The 14,816-nt window shown below is 38.0% G+C and overlaps 1 protein-coding gene across 4 annotated transcripts in view; it reads right to left on the reverse strand.

Moving 5' to 3' along the window:
• ROBO1 (roundabout guidance receptor 1) overlaps nt 1–14,283 on the reverse strand; it is a 408,510-nt gene extending 394,227 nt beyond the window's left edge. For all 4 annotated transcript variants that reach the window (XM_045851195.1, XM_045851193.1, XM_045851194.1 and 1 more), the window contains exon 1: nt 13,958–14,283. In XM_045851195.1, the coding sequence (XP_045707151.1) occupies nt 13,958–14,012 (55 nt within the window). In that variant the 5' untranslated portion in view covers nt 14,013–14,283. The remainder of the gene's footprint in view (nt 1–13,957) is intronic.
• Between the last annotated feature and the right edge of the window lie 533 nt (nt 14,284–14,816).

Below are 14,816 nucleotides of genomic sequence, written 5' to 3' on the forward strand. Positions count from 1 at the left end.
ACACAGCATGATTGTGGGCAAGGCCACAGTTTCGTACATACGGTGCTAAAGCAACACATAAGAAGTATATGAGTTCTACAGTGGGTGGCTGGAAGGCAAGGCTAAAGTTTTCTGGAGGAGGAGATACCTGTATTGCATCATTAGGCCAGACAGGAATTGGGATGAAGAGCAAAGGAAAAAAGAGAGAAATAAATGGGGCTAGACAGAGCATTCCCAGAAAAAAGAAGCATATAGTAACATGTAGAGCATTTGGTAGCGTTTAGGAAAGCCAGAGTGTTAAGAGGGTACATTTGAAATCATAGGCAGGAAACTCTAATTAGGCAGTTATGCAATATAATCAAATCAATAATGCCAATACATCCAAACACAAACTACTTGATAATAAGAAAATGAATCAGATATAATGTCTCTATGGTTCAAAAAGAACAAAGAGTCTTTACATGGAAGGAAAAGGGGAGAAGAAATAGACTTATTGTCCCACGGACAATAAATATCAACAAGACACAGGCACATTAGTTAATATTTCCTCATTACATTCTCTTAAAGGCTGCAGTTATCAACTATAGAAATAATTTCAAAATAAACATGGAAATCATGCTGCTCTTTCAAAGGATGAAGAATCCATTACTATTGCCAAGCTATTTTGTCTGAACATCAGATAATGCTCATCTTTAAACATGCCTCCTATTGACAATGAAATGTTGGTGATGGTTTCCAGCTTCAAATGAAAAAGCTCTCCTTGCTCAGGGCATATTACTGCTTCTGACCTCTTCCCTTGCCCGTGCCTTGACCTTCTTCCACTCAGATATTATTCCCTGCCTCGTGCCTGTGAGCATCTCATATTATCTGTTAGCTGTGGCTCCAGAATTTAGCATGAGGAGGTCTGCCACTGATAGATGTCTAACACGAGTAATGCTCCTAATGATCCCCAAAGGGACTCTGCCATATTCTTCCAGTAGGATGAGTCGTTCAAAGACAAAAAGAAATTCTGTGTTCTTTATAGTGAAAGATAACGAACAGACATTTCTACACATACATATGTTTTTCTCTGATTTAGCAAGAAATGCCCAGTTTTGTTTAAGAGAGTTAACAAAAGTTTCTTTATATATAATACTTTGTAGTGTATCTTGAACACCTGAGTAAATTATATACCATTTCTATGCTGCTTAAAGAAATCCTCCAAATGTTATTGTAGAAACATTTATGAATTATGCACAAGGTTTCCTCACAGGAATGCCAGATTTGCTCTTGAAAACTGTGCATAAATGAATACTTTGTAAATTCAATAATATTTTTCACTGACAAATTATTTCAGAAATGCTTTATTTTCATTTCTGATTAATATTCAATTATCAATGATTACTGATCCTTTAGATTAAGCTTCTCCCTTGATCATATTTGTCAAATAGCTAATGATCTACAAACAAATAATAAAACAAATAAGGGAAACAGGATTTTACATAAGATCCGCAATATATAAATTCTTGCAGAAGGTAAAGGCTTCTTTGCAATTCAACCACAGCCCCACTTTTCTTAATTTATATATCTTCAGATTTCCTTAATGTATTTTCTCAGCCAGTAATTTATCTGCAGCTCAGTGGTGTGCCTCTTAATAGCAATCAGTAAACCTTTAGACTGCCTTTGTTGGTAATTTCTCTTCTTATTCAAGAATATATTTATTTATTCAGTTCATCAGGGACTCTTAGCTCCTCAAAGGGCTTGTGGTTTTGTTTTCTTTGTTTGTTAGCTTTAGGCAAAAGAATCAACATAAACAGTCAAATGATCAGTTTTTGCCTGGCTCAACAAATACAATTTGTAAAATGTAAATAGCTCCAAATAAAAGCAGAGCTTTCAGTTAAATAAATGAGCCATTATCCTACTGTATTATTACTAGTAAAATACAGTAGATGGCCAACCATCAGAAAAGTAAGAGCTTCTAAAATGCTAAAGATACAGGAAGTGAGGAGACACTGATGTATTTAGAGTAGGAACAGGCAGCAACAGATAGGTCAGTCCTACATGGCATGGATAGTGTAATATTGCACCCACAAATGTGGCCTGTGGGCCACATCTGGTATAATGCCTTATTAGTGTTGTTATTATTATTATTGTTTTAGATTCAATTGTCCTATGTATCAGTTGGAAGATTCTACTTAAAAATACGGATTTATGCCTTCTCTTGAAAACTCAGAAAGTCAGTCTACACCGGGCCCACATTTCTGCATGGCAACACCCACCCAACCATTCCTTAGGACTATCCCAGAGCTTTCCTTACACAAGCCCTATATAGGCATCTGGATTCAACCATTATAAAATATTACCAGGGAAGACACACAGAATCTCACAAATTCTATTTTCTTTATCTTCCCTGCCAAGAATTATGATTTTAAGTTATTCTAAGATGGTTCAATGGGAAATTAAGTTGGAAAGATAAGTGTACTAATGCATTTTAAATCTGATCTAGAATAGCATTGCATTCCAGAATGCTGAGAGAACTTTACAATAAGACTTATTAGACTAAGAACAAATTAAAAGTTATCTACCTTTTTAATTTAAAAAGAAAGTAGATTTCTCAAATTTCATGTTACACTGTAGGGCATGGACAAAATAAATATTAAAAACAGTAACAACAGAACAACATAACCAAAGAAAATGACTCTTTATAATATGAGGAAACCTGGAAGAAAATGGGAATCAGGTGTCTGGAGAATAAAATTCTGGTTTAGAAAGAACGTAATAACTGGCTTCAAATATTGAAACAATTTCACGTACAAACTACACTAGGTTTACCATGGCAGCTTTGGAATATAAAATCCAAGGTCTATAGGACAGAAAATAGTTGATTCTCCACTTAATGAGAAGAAATTTTATAAAAACTGTAAATGGAATCTTCTATACTATGAAATGGTTCCTATCCCGGAAAGCAGTGAGGGAAGGATAAAGATTACCTGCTCTGGGTGCTTGGAGAGAGGGTGGCAGCACAGGTGAAGTTCATGTTCTAAGGTACTGTCCAAATGATTCTCTGACAGGGTAAGATCAATACAGTAGCCCCCTTTTTTCAGAAGCTTGCTTTATGCCACTTACTTTTACTAAAAAATTATATTAGTACCTGTTTTCCTTAATCAAAAGAAACTGAAGATAATTTTCTCTTTTACAAAGAAAGGCAAAAAGCAGAAGTAGTACTGAGCATTTGTTTTACAGCAAGCTATTCCTAAAGCATCACACAGTCCAAGCATCAGGTGTGGTCCTGCCAAGCTCCTCCCTAGGAAGTTCTTCCCTCAGCATCTCAGAAACAAGCCATCATACTGTGAACTGAGTCTGCGGGCATTTGCGCTTCATTTCCTTTAATTCTGTGCATCCACCAATGTCACCCCAATAAATTTAATTTTTAAAAAATTACTTGGTGCAAGATCTGTTAGCCAAGATCTCTCCTGAGATAATTGCTTCTTCCCTGTACACCATCTCAGCTTAAGAAAGATTTCATAGGAACTCTATTTTTGGATAACAGGGAGAAACCGGTAATACCCATAGTATTATACCTAATTCCATTTATCTGTATACTGCTATCTATGTCTTCAGAGAAAGTACCCCAAAAAGTCTAAACCTCTTAAAAATTTACACGTATTTTACAAACTTTTCTCCATTTGGTGGAAGCTTTTTATGATCTAACAGAGGAATGCACAGCAGTCACACATACCTCTAGTAAATTAACCTACATGGCAATCAACTTGTTTACCACAAATTCCTTAAATACAAAGAATAAACTTTGTACAAATACTTTGTTGCCTTGGAAAATTGATTAAGTAAATGAAAAAATGAATGAATGCAATTATTAAATGTCTTCTAAAATATAACAATGTTATATGTAAAAATCTATAATATAACCAGCTATAAAACCTACTTCTTCAAATAGATTGTGTCAGTTTTTCAAATCACCACTCCCGGACACATCTCTCAAACACTTCCCCTTGCCCAGCAAGATACATGCCATTCTTTCTCTCAGCACTCTTAGGGACGGAACCTACTCAATTCTAGGAAGATGTCCCTGAGAAAGTAAATCACCTTGATCTATGGGTCCCCAAAATGCTATTCTCACTTCTCCCATCATGTCAAAACATCTTTCATTCATGTAGTGCCAATGGTTCTCTAATGTGATTCAACATTCACTTTCAGGCCCATATGTACACAGCCTGTATCTTGTATGAAAAAGTCTCACACATTATCAGATATGTCTGAAACACTCTTTAAAGAGTCTAACAACTACAAAAGTTAACAGCTTATTAATAATAATTTTTAATTGCTATAAAGATTGATAGGAGATAATTTACTGGCAATAAACTGTTATTAAGATCCACTAATAATAAACAAGTAGCATTATCAAGCACAAATGAGTGGTAAAATGCACAGAAGTAAATTTATTGTGAAGTATATTTTAAGACAAAGAGTAAAAGCCTTAAGGCTAAGAACCCAGGTCTCATATAAAGGAGGATTTTCTATATGATGCCATTTTCATTAGTGGTACACTGTAAGGAACTGGGAAGAGCTTCAGTCTTCCACCGAGCCTTATGTAAAATCACAAACCTATAGAAATACAGATGATACTATAAATGTACCTTCCATCTATACATTTGAACATAACATTGAAAGACCACTGAGTTAAGCTCAGAAATCTATATGTAAGAAATTATAAAACAATCTTATCATGTATGTTAAAAAAGAGTAAGAAAAGCAAAAGAATAACAAATTAAAAACTACATTACTTCTGAATGGGTGGAATTACAGCACTTTTTTTTGATAGCTACTACAGCCTCATAATACGTAGCTACTCATGTAGTAGCTACGTCTGTAGCTACTACAGTCTCTGGCAGGCTTCCTTCACAGGGATCACGTTAACCAATTCCACATTCTTTGCTGCCTATAAAACTTGTCATCTGAGAAGAATACACCTTTAAACGAATAGTAATCACAGATTCTAACCAGGCTGCTGCTTAATATAATTATCTACAGAACTTTATCACTAAGTAAACCATTTATTTTCAAACTCAAAAATCAAAAATTGAACACCAGTTTCTTAGGGAAGTTAGATCCAGTCATACTATGTTCTGTAAGGGAATTTCTATTCACTTACACAGTTGAGCTATCATAAAACTTACTTGGGTCTTACCGTCTCAGATTTAGTCCACAACCTAACGGCACTGAATTCCACTAAACCGTATTATGAGGCTGGACTTACATTTCTGTGTTTTGTGATGTATAATGTCAGAGTGTACTTTTTTATTATGGGTTACCATGTGACATGCAAAAGAGAGGAACAGATAATCAGATACACCAGAAAAATATAACAGCTAAAAAGGAACTAAGATAGCCTGGCAGCAATGCTTCCCTCACAAAAAAGCATTTTAGCCTTGCTATCCAACATTTTATACTGTTTTATCCACAATCATTTTCTCTTTTTTTAAAGATTTTATTTATTTATTTTTAGAGAGGGGAAGGGAGGGTGAAAGAGGAGGAGAGAAACATCAATGCATGGTTGTCTCTCATGCGCCCCCTCCTGGGGACCTGGCCTGCAACCCAGGCATGTGCCCTGACTGAGAATCAAACTGGCGACCCTGTGGTTCACAGCCTGCACTCAAGCCACTGACCTACACCAGCCAGGACAATCGTTCTCTTTTAAGAAAACAGTGGAATGTGTCTGTATAGTGGTGAAGAGCAAAATTGTGGGATCAGTAAGCTGTTTTAAAATCCTCACTCCACCCAACTAGCTAACTGACTCTAGGCAAGAATTGTAACTTTTCTGGAACTTTGCATGTTCATTAATAAGGGTAATAGCAATGCATGCATTCCTAATGTGGTATTAGATAAGGCATATGAGCACTTTGCTAGATAGATAGTAAACATGTTCAAAATTTTAGCCTTTGTAATTACTATTGTTAGAGATAGTACTAGTGATTCATAGTCCTTCAGGTTCAGTGGGATTGGACCTATACTGTATCAATTCATCATATAATTCATCACTCGGTTTTTCCTCACTCATCACATTAAAATATATGTATTAAATATTATGTATATAATTTATATTCTTCATATTATATATAATATACTTAACACATACATTTATAACCATGTGTTTAAAATATTATATTAAACATTTCAACTATAAAATGGTGAAAAGATAACTTTGAATATAAGGTTCCAGGAAATGAAGAGCTCCTGGGACTAAATGACCATTAATAGGAAAAGACCAAATAACACTATGAATTTTGTTTCCTGTCTGACCATATTGAATCTAAATAAAAGCTGCCTTTATGCTGCTTCCATTCTACCCTAATTCATCAAAATTAATAGCAACTATCTGGTTATGTCCGTCCTCCCTATATAGTACCCAAGTGAAGGCTCTGCCTCTCTCTTATTCTCATTGCGCATGTTTCAATTTTAACAATATATTACTAAGTTCATTAATTTAAGAAAGTTCTAGTTCCAAACTTAATACCAGGTTGCTAAGACTTTCACCTCTCTTCAAAAATAACAGAGAAAAACAGATGAGTTTATCTTTCACAGCCTGTACAGGCCAGTTTACTTTCCAAGGACAACTTGCTAACTGAATAGTCTGTAGACACTGCAATTACTTCCTAAGCCAGGCAACTAAAGTAGTTTAAAGCTACCCAGAGGTGTATAGTTAACACCTACAAATGTGCTTTAACTCACTTTGTTGTATATATGAGCAAGCATCATTTTAGTGAAGTTTCAGAGTAATAAAGTCAGCCTTTTAAAATCTAGGTCAAGTAAACAAAATCAGCTTTAGATCTATGAAACTAAAAAGTGCAGACTTATATTTCCTTCATATAGGAAGAGAATTGTAGGCAGACAGTATTAGCCAAACTAAAAGTTAGTTCATCATTAATGGGGGAAAATAAAATCACTGTTAAAACAGAAAATATAGCCCTGGACAGGTAGTTCAGTTGGTTAGAATGTCATTCCAACACGCCAAGGTTGTGGGTTCTAACCCTGGTCAGGATACATAAAAGAATCAACCAATGAATGCATAGATAAGTAGAACAACAAATTAATGTTTCTCTCGCTTTCTCTCAAATCAACAACTTTTTTTAATTTACTTTAAAAAGCAGAATATATAATAGTATGCAGGTTATTTAAGTTTAGAGATCAAATTATTAGTCTTAATTTCTCATTAGCACCATATGATGGCAAATGATCTTGGAATGGACATGTTATGGCTTGATTCGCTTTGTCTTTGGCCCCATTTTCCTTTCAAATTCTACCAGGAACTGCGAGGGACATGAAAGGGCCTCAGTCATGATAGTGGAGAGAAACTAAAATTGGGTTATTTCCCCTTTCCTAACATCCCGGAATGAGCTTACCAAGTTTAAGTTTTTCCCATAATGGCACATAAATTATGACCATATATATCATGCTAAAAAAGATTTCATGGTCATATAAAAACACTTGTTATGCTCACTGAAATTTTAAGTTAAATCAAGAGAAAACATACACCTGAAATGATTTTTAAAGTACTAAGTGGCTGCATATAACATTTTTTTTATTCTGGTTTATTCTATTTCCTCACATTAAAAGGAAAATCTCCTGGGCAGTGGGGATACCACCTGGGTCTCTATTCTCAAGCAGAACTTCTTGCAAATAATTGGGGGGGGAAAGTTCCAAGGATTCCCTGCTCCTTCCATGGCTGACTGTGGACAAGCTGTCCCCTGGTTCTCAGGTCATGTACAGATGAGCTGAACATAGACATCGGTGGCCCACACTTTGAACTTGGTACTTTCTGAAATCCAACCAAGAGCTTTTGCAAAAGAGTAACCATGAGCTACTACTGCTGGAAGTGCTTTAAAAATAGGTTTTCTAGTAAAGACTAACATGATCTAAAAAACTGAGCACCAAAACACCCTGTATTATTAGGACCGGAAGCCTATTACTCCTTATATGCTGCATAAAAATCAGTCACTTTACACACAAAAAAAATATTCTCACTTAACACAGAACCACACTCCTCTGTTGACATTTGCTTATATCCACTGATGGTAATTTCACTGCTCATTTAAGTGTCAAACTGGGTGACAGGCATCAAGCCTATGGACTATTAACACCAAACTTGTGATCCAAGAACGTTTTCTACAGTTGTTTACCTTCTATATACTCGCTCCTAGATAATAAAATAAACTAATTAAATAAACAGATATTCTTTTTCCTGCTCTAAGCCACAGACAGCTGGGAAGGCCACAGAGGCATTTCTCTCCTTCAAAGTAGTCAGAAAGATATGCGTAGTCATGCAGTTCAAAATACTGCTTTATGTGTGGAACAACATTGTCATAAGATGTTTGGAAGCCAAGTAAAATCACAGAAGTAAGAGGATTTGTAGCAGCCTGTTTTGGCTGAAGGAAAATGAGACAGCTCTCCCATGAAGCAAGCAACATGACACCTTCCAGTATGAGAAATAGCCTTTGGATGTTAAAAAAAGAGAGCGAGAGGAAAAGGCAAAGAAGTGGAGATCAAAGCTATCTCCCTGTACACTACAGATAATCTTTTTTCTTCCTCTTCTTCAACAGCAAGAATGAAGAGAAGGGCTAAAGGTGGAGGGAGAAGGGGAATAGGAAACCATGCTAATCCAGAATTGTAAAGAAAGGAGCTGGCCTTTTGATCTCCACAGGATGGCAACTTTATTGGCTATGCCTAAGCAGTTTCTAACCAGCTGATCAACCAGGTATTAACGCTCAACCCTTCCATGATCAGTAACCATGAAGTGAGTCATCTGTGAACATCAGTCAAGCAGAAGGCTCATCTACCACTAAATGACCGCCAGCCCCTGTCCAACCCGGAGGGGGAAGAGCAACCAGAGGGGAAATGATTGTCTCTCCCTGATGAGTACCAGTTATTTGCTTTGGAACTCAGAGCAAAATTTTTGCTCAAATGTGTAAGAATGAGAATGCCATTCACTTTCCAAAATACAACTTGGAATCTTTGCACATCTGCATCACTGTTTTGACTTCTGTTCAGTCTCTGCTTTTAAAAGCATGCCAGAAAATGCAGATGTAATAGTCTGAATATGAATAGGTTGGATGTAATGAATTAATTGTCTTGCCTAGTGATCTAAAAATTTACAGACCAGTTACTTGATGGCAGGAAGAGGAATGCCTCCCTTTCAAATTCTTATGTGTTCAAACCACAGTCTTATTTAGGTGGTGTTTTTAGACAAGTTTTAAAATTTTTAAAAATGATTGAACCATAAGCTTTCTTATTTGAATTCTTCGTTTTTCTCTTAAACTAGGAAAGTGCATGGTAGTTAAGTTTTAGAATCAGCTTGGTTCGAATCTGTGCTCATCCACACCTCTAATTCTCCATGAAAAGTTTCCACAACCATAAAACAAGGAGAAGGTAATATTTTACTAATAACAGCACCTATGTCAGAGGACTTTTATAAACATTAAATGAGATGGTGGTGAGTGTTCAATAAATGACAGCCATATCTTCATAGTAATAGTAGTAGCAGTCATCAAAATTTTACTGTAGTTCAACACAACTCAAAATCCATCTCATTATTTTTATTATTTCCTTCTCTTATTTTTATTAGTCTGTTCTAAGCAAAGGTGTTATGATATAGAAGATAACTACTTAGTTTTTACTCCTCTAAAAAATGTAAAATGTACTCTAAAATTTAGTCAATATCCTAAAGTCTTATTAAGTGTAGCTTTAAAAAGCTATTCTATGGCCCTGGCTGGGTGGCTCAGTTGGTCAGGTCGCTGCTCCCATAAACCAAAAGGCCGCTGGTGTTGATTCTCGATTTTCGGTCAGAGCACATCCTTAGGTTACAGGTTCGATCCTGTGTTGGGGAGGGTACAGGTGGCTACCAATTGATGTTTATCTCTCTTTCTCTCTCTCCCCCACCCCTTCCTCTTTCACTCAAATCAATAAACATATCCTTGGGTAAGGATTGAAAAAAATGACTCTACTATTCTGAGTTTATTAAAGATTTAAACATTTCAAAATGCTTTGTTTTAAAAAATGCAAAATGTCTACATTATACAGTTGTTAAACACAGAGCATATATATTGACATCAAATTTTCAGAAATGCATTTTTCAGAGATGCTTTTCAAGCTATGTGTGGTCAGAGGGTGCACCTGGATTTTGGCTGCTCTACTTCCGCTCCACCTCTTCCAATATTTAAAACCTAGCTAAATCCAGGACCTATTTCTACTACACTTCTCTAGACTTCTGCTTCTAGTTTCACCCTGTCTTATTACCAAATTCCTTAAATTTATTCTGTAGGTGACCACAGGTCCAATTTTAAATCGAAATAACAATTTTGATTTCCTTGTGTTTTCCCATAAGAAATCAAGTTTGCAAGGCAGTTATACTTTTATTTTAAGGATAAAACATTTTTAAAGGAGCTAGAAATTAACATAAGCATCACCTTAGCATCTTTGGTTAACACAGAAGATGAGACATGAAGATTCAACTATTTATGACCTCCTTGATAAACTGTTATTGTTCCTTCCCAGTTTTATTCTGGTTGCCCAGCATTGTCAATTATAGATATCTACTCAATGTAAACTATATAAACAAACAAACAACTATCTTTGCAGGTTTGAAATTCATCATTCTGCACCACTTTAACCCATACAAGAATATTTCAAAGACTAAATAAAAATTTCAGGTAAACTTTCTGTTCTAAAACATTGTAATCATAAATATCTTACGTGTCAGAGAGCCCACTACCAAGATAGAAGTGTATTTTCAATGGTGTTATAGTACTCAGGTAACTATATTTAAAAGCCAGAAAGTTTATAAAGAAACTGATAAGAACTTATTAGAATTACCAAAGAATCTTGCCAGAGAGGAAGGAGAGAGGAAGAAAGGAAGTGGGAAAGTAAGAAAGACCAGACCCAGGTAAGTGGTTCCCATTGTGAAACTTTTCTAAAAAATGTTGCTCTTCAAAAGACAAAGAAAAGGGGAAAAAGGAAGAAGTGAAAAAGAAAGAAGGAAAAAAGATACATGAATGAATTTCCGCTTTATTCAAAATTCAGATCTCACCCTAAATTTGAATTGAAGTTCAATCACTTTTTCACTTAGAAGCAAGTTTGAGCAACTGGAGCTGAGAAGCAGAAGTCTATGAAGGAGTCCCTTCCTAAGAGAGAACACAGATTTTTTTTTGGTGCCGCCCACTGTGCTCCCTTCACCAAAAAGTCCAGCTCTCCATAGAAAAGAACTCAGATATACTGACTCACTAAAGAAATTCCTCTTAAAAATGAATTTCTAAAGAAATACTCATTTTTTCTTCAAAAATTTAGTTTCCTAGAGTAAAACATTATATATTATAGTATTAGGTTACTACATAAAAGGCTGCACAAATCAAACACATACTCTTAAACAAAGTATTTGATGTTAAGTATTACATCAACACATCAAAATGAAGTTTATAATATGTTTGAAGAAGACTGCAGGACTTTGTGAGGTTGGCAGCCATGTTAAAAAGAAAAAGAAAGAAAGAAAGAAAAAATAACTGACAACCAATAGATGCTTTTACAGGTTAAATCTTGTTGAAGGTACCTTACCCCCAGTGCACTTTGATTTATGTAAGCTCACCACATTTCTCTTAAATACGCTCCATTAACAAGTGATAGACTGTGATCTTATGCTGGAGGCTATACATGAAACACAGTCTGTCAAGAACTTCATTCATTCCCTGACCAGGTGTCTTGAGCACACTCAATTCTACTTAATTCAAGTTCTGTGAAGTTTTATTCAAGTCAATAGTGTAGCTTTAGAATAAGCATGCTGCCATGACATCATCCCAGCAGCCCAATAATTTGACTGGCCCCTCAAGTTCAGATTCACAGCACGAGTGAAAGTCATCAGAAGAATGATTAACAGCTTCAGGTTAAATATGAGAGAGCACTTCACAATGACACTTCTGACCTGAAACCTGGCCAAAGAGGAAGATAAGCACACCTACAGGAAAAATGTAGGTTTATTCAAAATCATCAGTGGCTTACCTGGAGCATTAAGTTAGAAAAACAAAGCCAGAAATCAGTTTAGGTCTAAGATTTAAATGTCAAATCTCAAGATACTAACTGCTAATCAAATTACTAAATCTGAAAGGGCGGTACACCTCCGCTTCCCCCGCCCCCAGATATCTCCAAGTGAAGACAGAAAGTGCACACTGAAGCAACCAGCTCTCAGTGATACCCTTCCAATTAGTGTGACCCTATCTTTAATCTACAGCCATGATAAAATGTCCCAACACATACAAACTCAGCTCAAACAGTGACTAATGACCATTAATCCCCCTATCTTCAGTAATCTGCCCCTCCAGTCATTTATCACACTGACACTTCACTTTACACACGTGAATAAACTTTAACAGAGAACGTGAATCAACAAAAATCTCAAAGGTATCTGAAGCTGTAAATTAAACTAGGAGGAGACGCAGTAAAGAGGAACAAATAGAGGGATCAGATCTTAATGTTTCTGATTTGCACCCATGGCCAGGCATGGGGAGGTGGGGGAACTATTCAATCACTTGAATCTGCAAATGAAGAAAAAAGGACATTAGAGAAAGGAGAAGGTGGAGGTAAGAAGAGGTGGCCTCAAGAATTAGGTAAATCTATTGATCCATCCACTGGGACACAGGTCAGACATCCACAGCTGGAACCTCAGTTTTCTGTTTTCCTCAAATGAGTAACATTGAATGAATTTCTTATCTAGTTTCTTCACAAATGTTGTTCTTAGCCAGGGAGCATATTTCCTGGGCTGAAATTATTTTAAAGGTTTATTTGCTATCATTTACCTGATGTGCATTTTTTCTTTTTCATATTTCATTATGACATAAAATCCTTGGTCAAAATCTAACCCAAAGCCATGAGCCACAAAGTGCTCAAACCCACCTTATAAAACTGTTTCATAATCATGCAAATTGAGTGACTTCAACCTATGGGTCCTGATGCAACTTGAAGCTCAGTATTCCACTATAAAAAAATTCCCTGAGGTGCTGTGTGTGTGTGTGTGTGTGTGTGTGTGTGTGTGTGTGTGTTTTAAAGCCTGAAATTGGATCCTTGATTGAAACCAGAATCTACCAAAAGGAAAGAAAGAAAAGTTGAGTCGTGGCTCCGTTCACCCATAGTAAAAGTTTCTTAGGGAGTGTAAAAAAAAACTATTTGTAAGTGTGGATACAGTGTATACGTCTATGTCAGAAGGATCCCTCTGCAGCATCCTTCCAACACTTCATCTGGAGAGTTTCATGCTATTTCATTAATCCCCCAAATCCTAAATTCAACCTTCTGTTTTCCCTTGTCAATGAAAATTCCCAGGCAACTAACTGTTCCCTTTCAGATACTTACAAACTCCTGTTTTCCTTCTAAACCCAGCCAAGCAGAGTAGCTAGTTTATATCCTACCGTAAGAAGGAGTTATTTCCTGAAGTTTCTACAGAATCGAATTTAATTACAGACTTTGGTTACATAAAACAACTACTAATAACCCCTTGTGCTCGGAAGAGGAGGGGCGAATTGGAGGACCAGGTTCAGGAATCCAGGCGGGTGTCTGGGCCACAAGATCTCCGGGCACACACCTCCCTCCCCAAAGGAAGCAGCCCATGGATGAAACTCACTTGGGCTCATCCCGGGGGCCCTTTGCTCACCACCAACCATTGCCTCCGCTCCGATCTACGTTTGCCAAGAGTGATCTGGGCGTGCCCTGAACTTGGCTAAAGGCCGAGGACAGTGATCAGGATTGGGGCGGTCTTGGGGGATAGGGAGAAAAGCACGACCCAAAGTACGAACTAGAAACCATTTGGCCTGAAACTCCTGCAGGGACCGACCCCCCCCCCCCCACCTTAGAAGGGAGAGGTCGATGAAAGCAGTTCGGGGTTTGATTTGAGAAGTGGAGAAGTGGAGAAGGGACGGATGCAGGGTGAAGAAAGAAGACGCGAGGTTACCTGAACAGAGACATATTAATCCAAAGAGGTAAAAGTGTGCAGGCTCCGCGATCATTGTCCCCGGGTGGATCCTGCATACAGTCTCATGCCAAGAGGGTGTAGAAGTGGGGTCCCCAAATTTATGAATCCACACCACACACACTACACACAAAGGCTTAATATAAGCAACGTGGGTCAATCCGCCAGGAGTTTTCAGGGTAAATTACTTGTAGACCTTTCCAGACGCTTGTCAGTGTCTCAGCGCACTTTGAAGGCTAAGAATCCCAAGGTTTGCCTTCTCTGGTTCCAGGGTTTCCGAGGAAGCTTAGACACTTCCAAGGACCATCCAAAGCAAACAACAAAGAGCCGAAGCAGAAGAGCAGTTGTGCGGTTTCCTGCCTCCACGGTCTTTCGGAGCCTCCCGGCGTGAGCCCCCACACTGTGCGCCTAGCGCCGCGGCGAGGGCAGCCTCGGAGGCAGCGAAGTTGGTGTGTGAGAACGAATCGGAGAAGGCCAAAAAGTGCTTCTCGGTCTCCAGGAGAACCCAGTCAGCAGCTGGCAACTCGTGGCGAAGGCAGGCTAGACAGGGGCGGCAGCTCAGGAGGACGGGCACAGGGTGCCGGGGGTGTGCCTGGGTGACTCCGCGCGCTGGGAGCGAACGAGGGGGCGGTGCGGCGACTGCGGCTGCCTGGGCGGGCCCTTGTTCCCATCACTTGGGTGATACAGAGGGCACCAGAGACGACAGCAGCAGCAGCAGCAGGTCCGCGGACACACGCATGCCTCCCCCGTGCCTCCAGTCCAGCGCGGTGCTCACCATAGCCCCCAGCCCGTCGCCCGTAGGGGCACGTGTCCAAGGCACCCCGAACGCTTCAAGGCTAGG

The sequence above is a fragment of the Phyllostomus hastatus genome, unplaced genomic scaffold (assembly GCF_019186645.2).
Source record: "Phyllostomus hastatus isolate PE091 unplaced genomic scaffold, TTU_PhHast_1.1 phas_contig_86, whole genome shotgun sequence".
Taxonomy (NCBI): domain Eukaryota; kingdom Metazoa; phylum Chordata; class Mammalia; order Chiroptera; family Phyllostomidae; genus Phyllostomus; species Phyllostomus hastatus.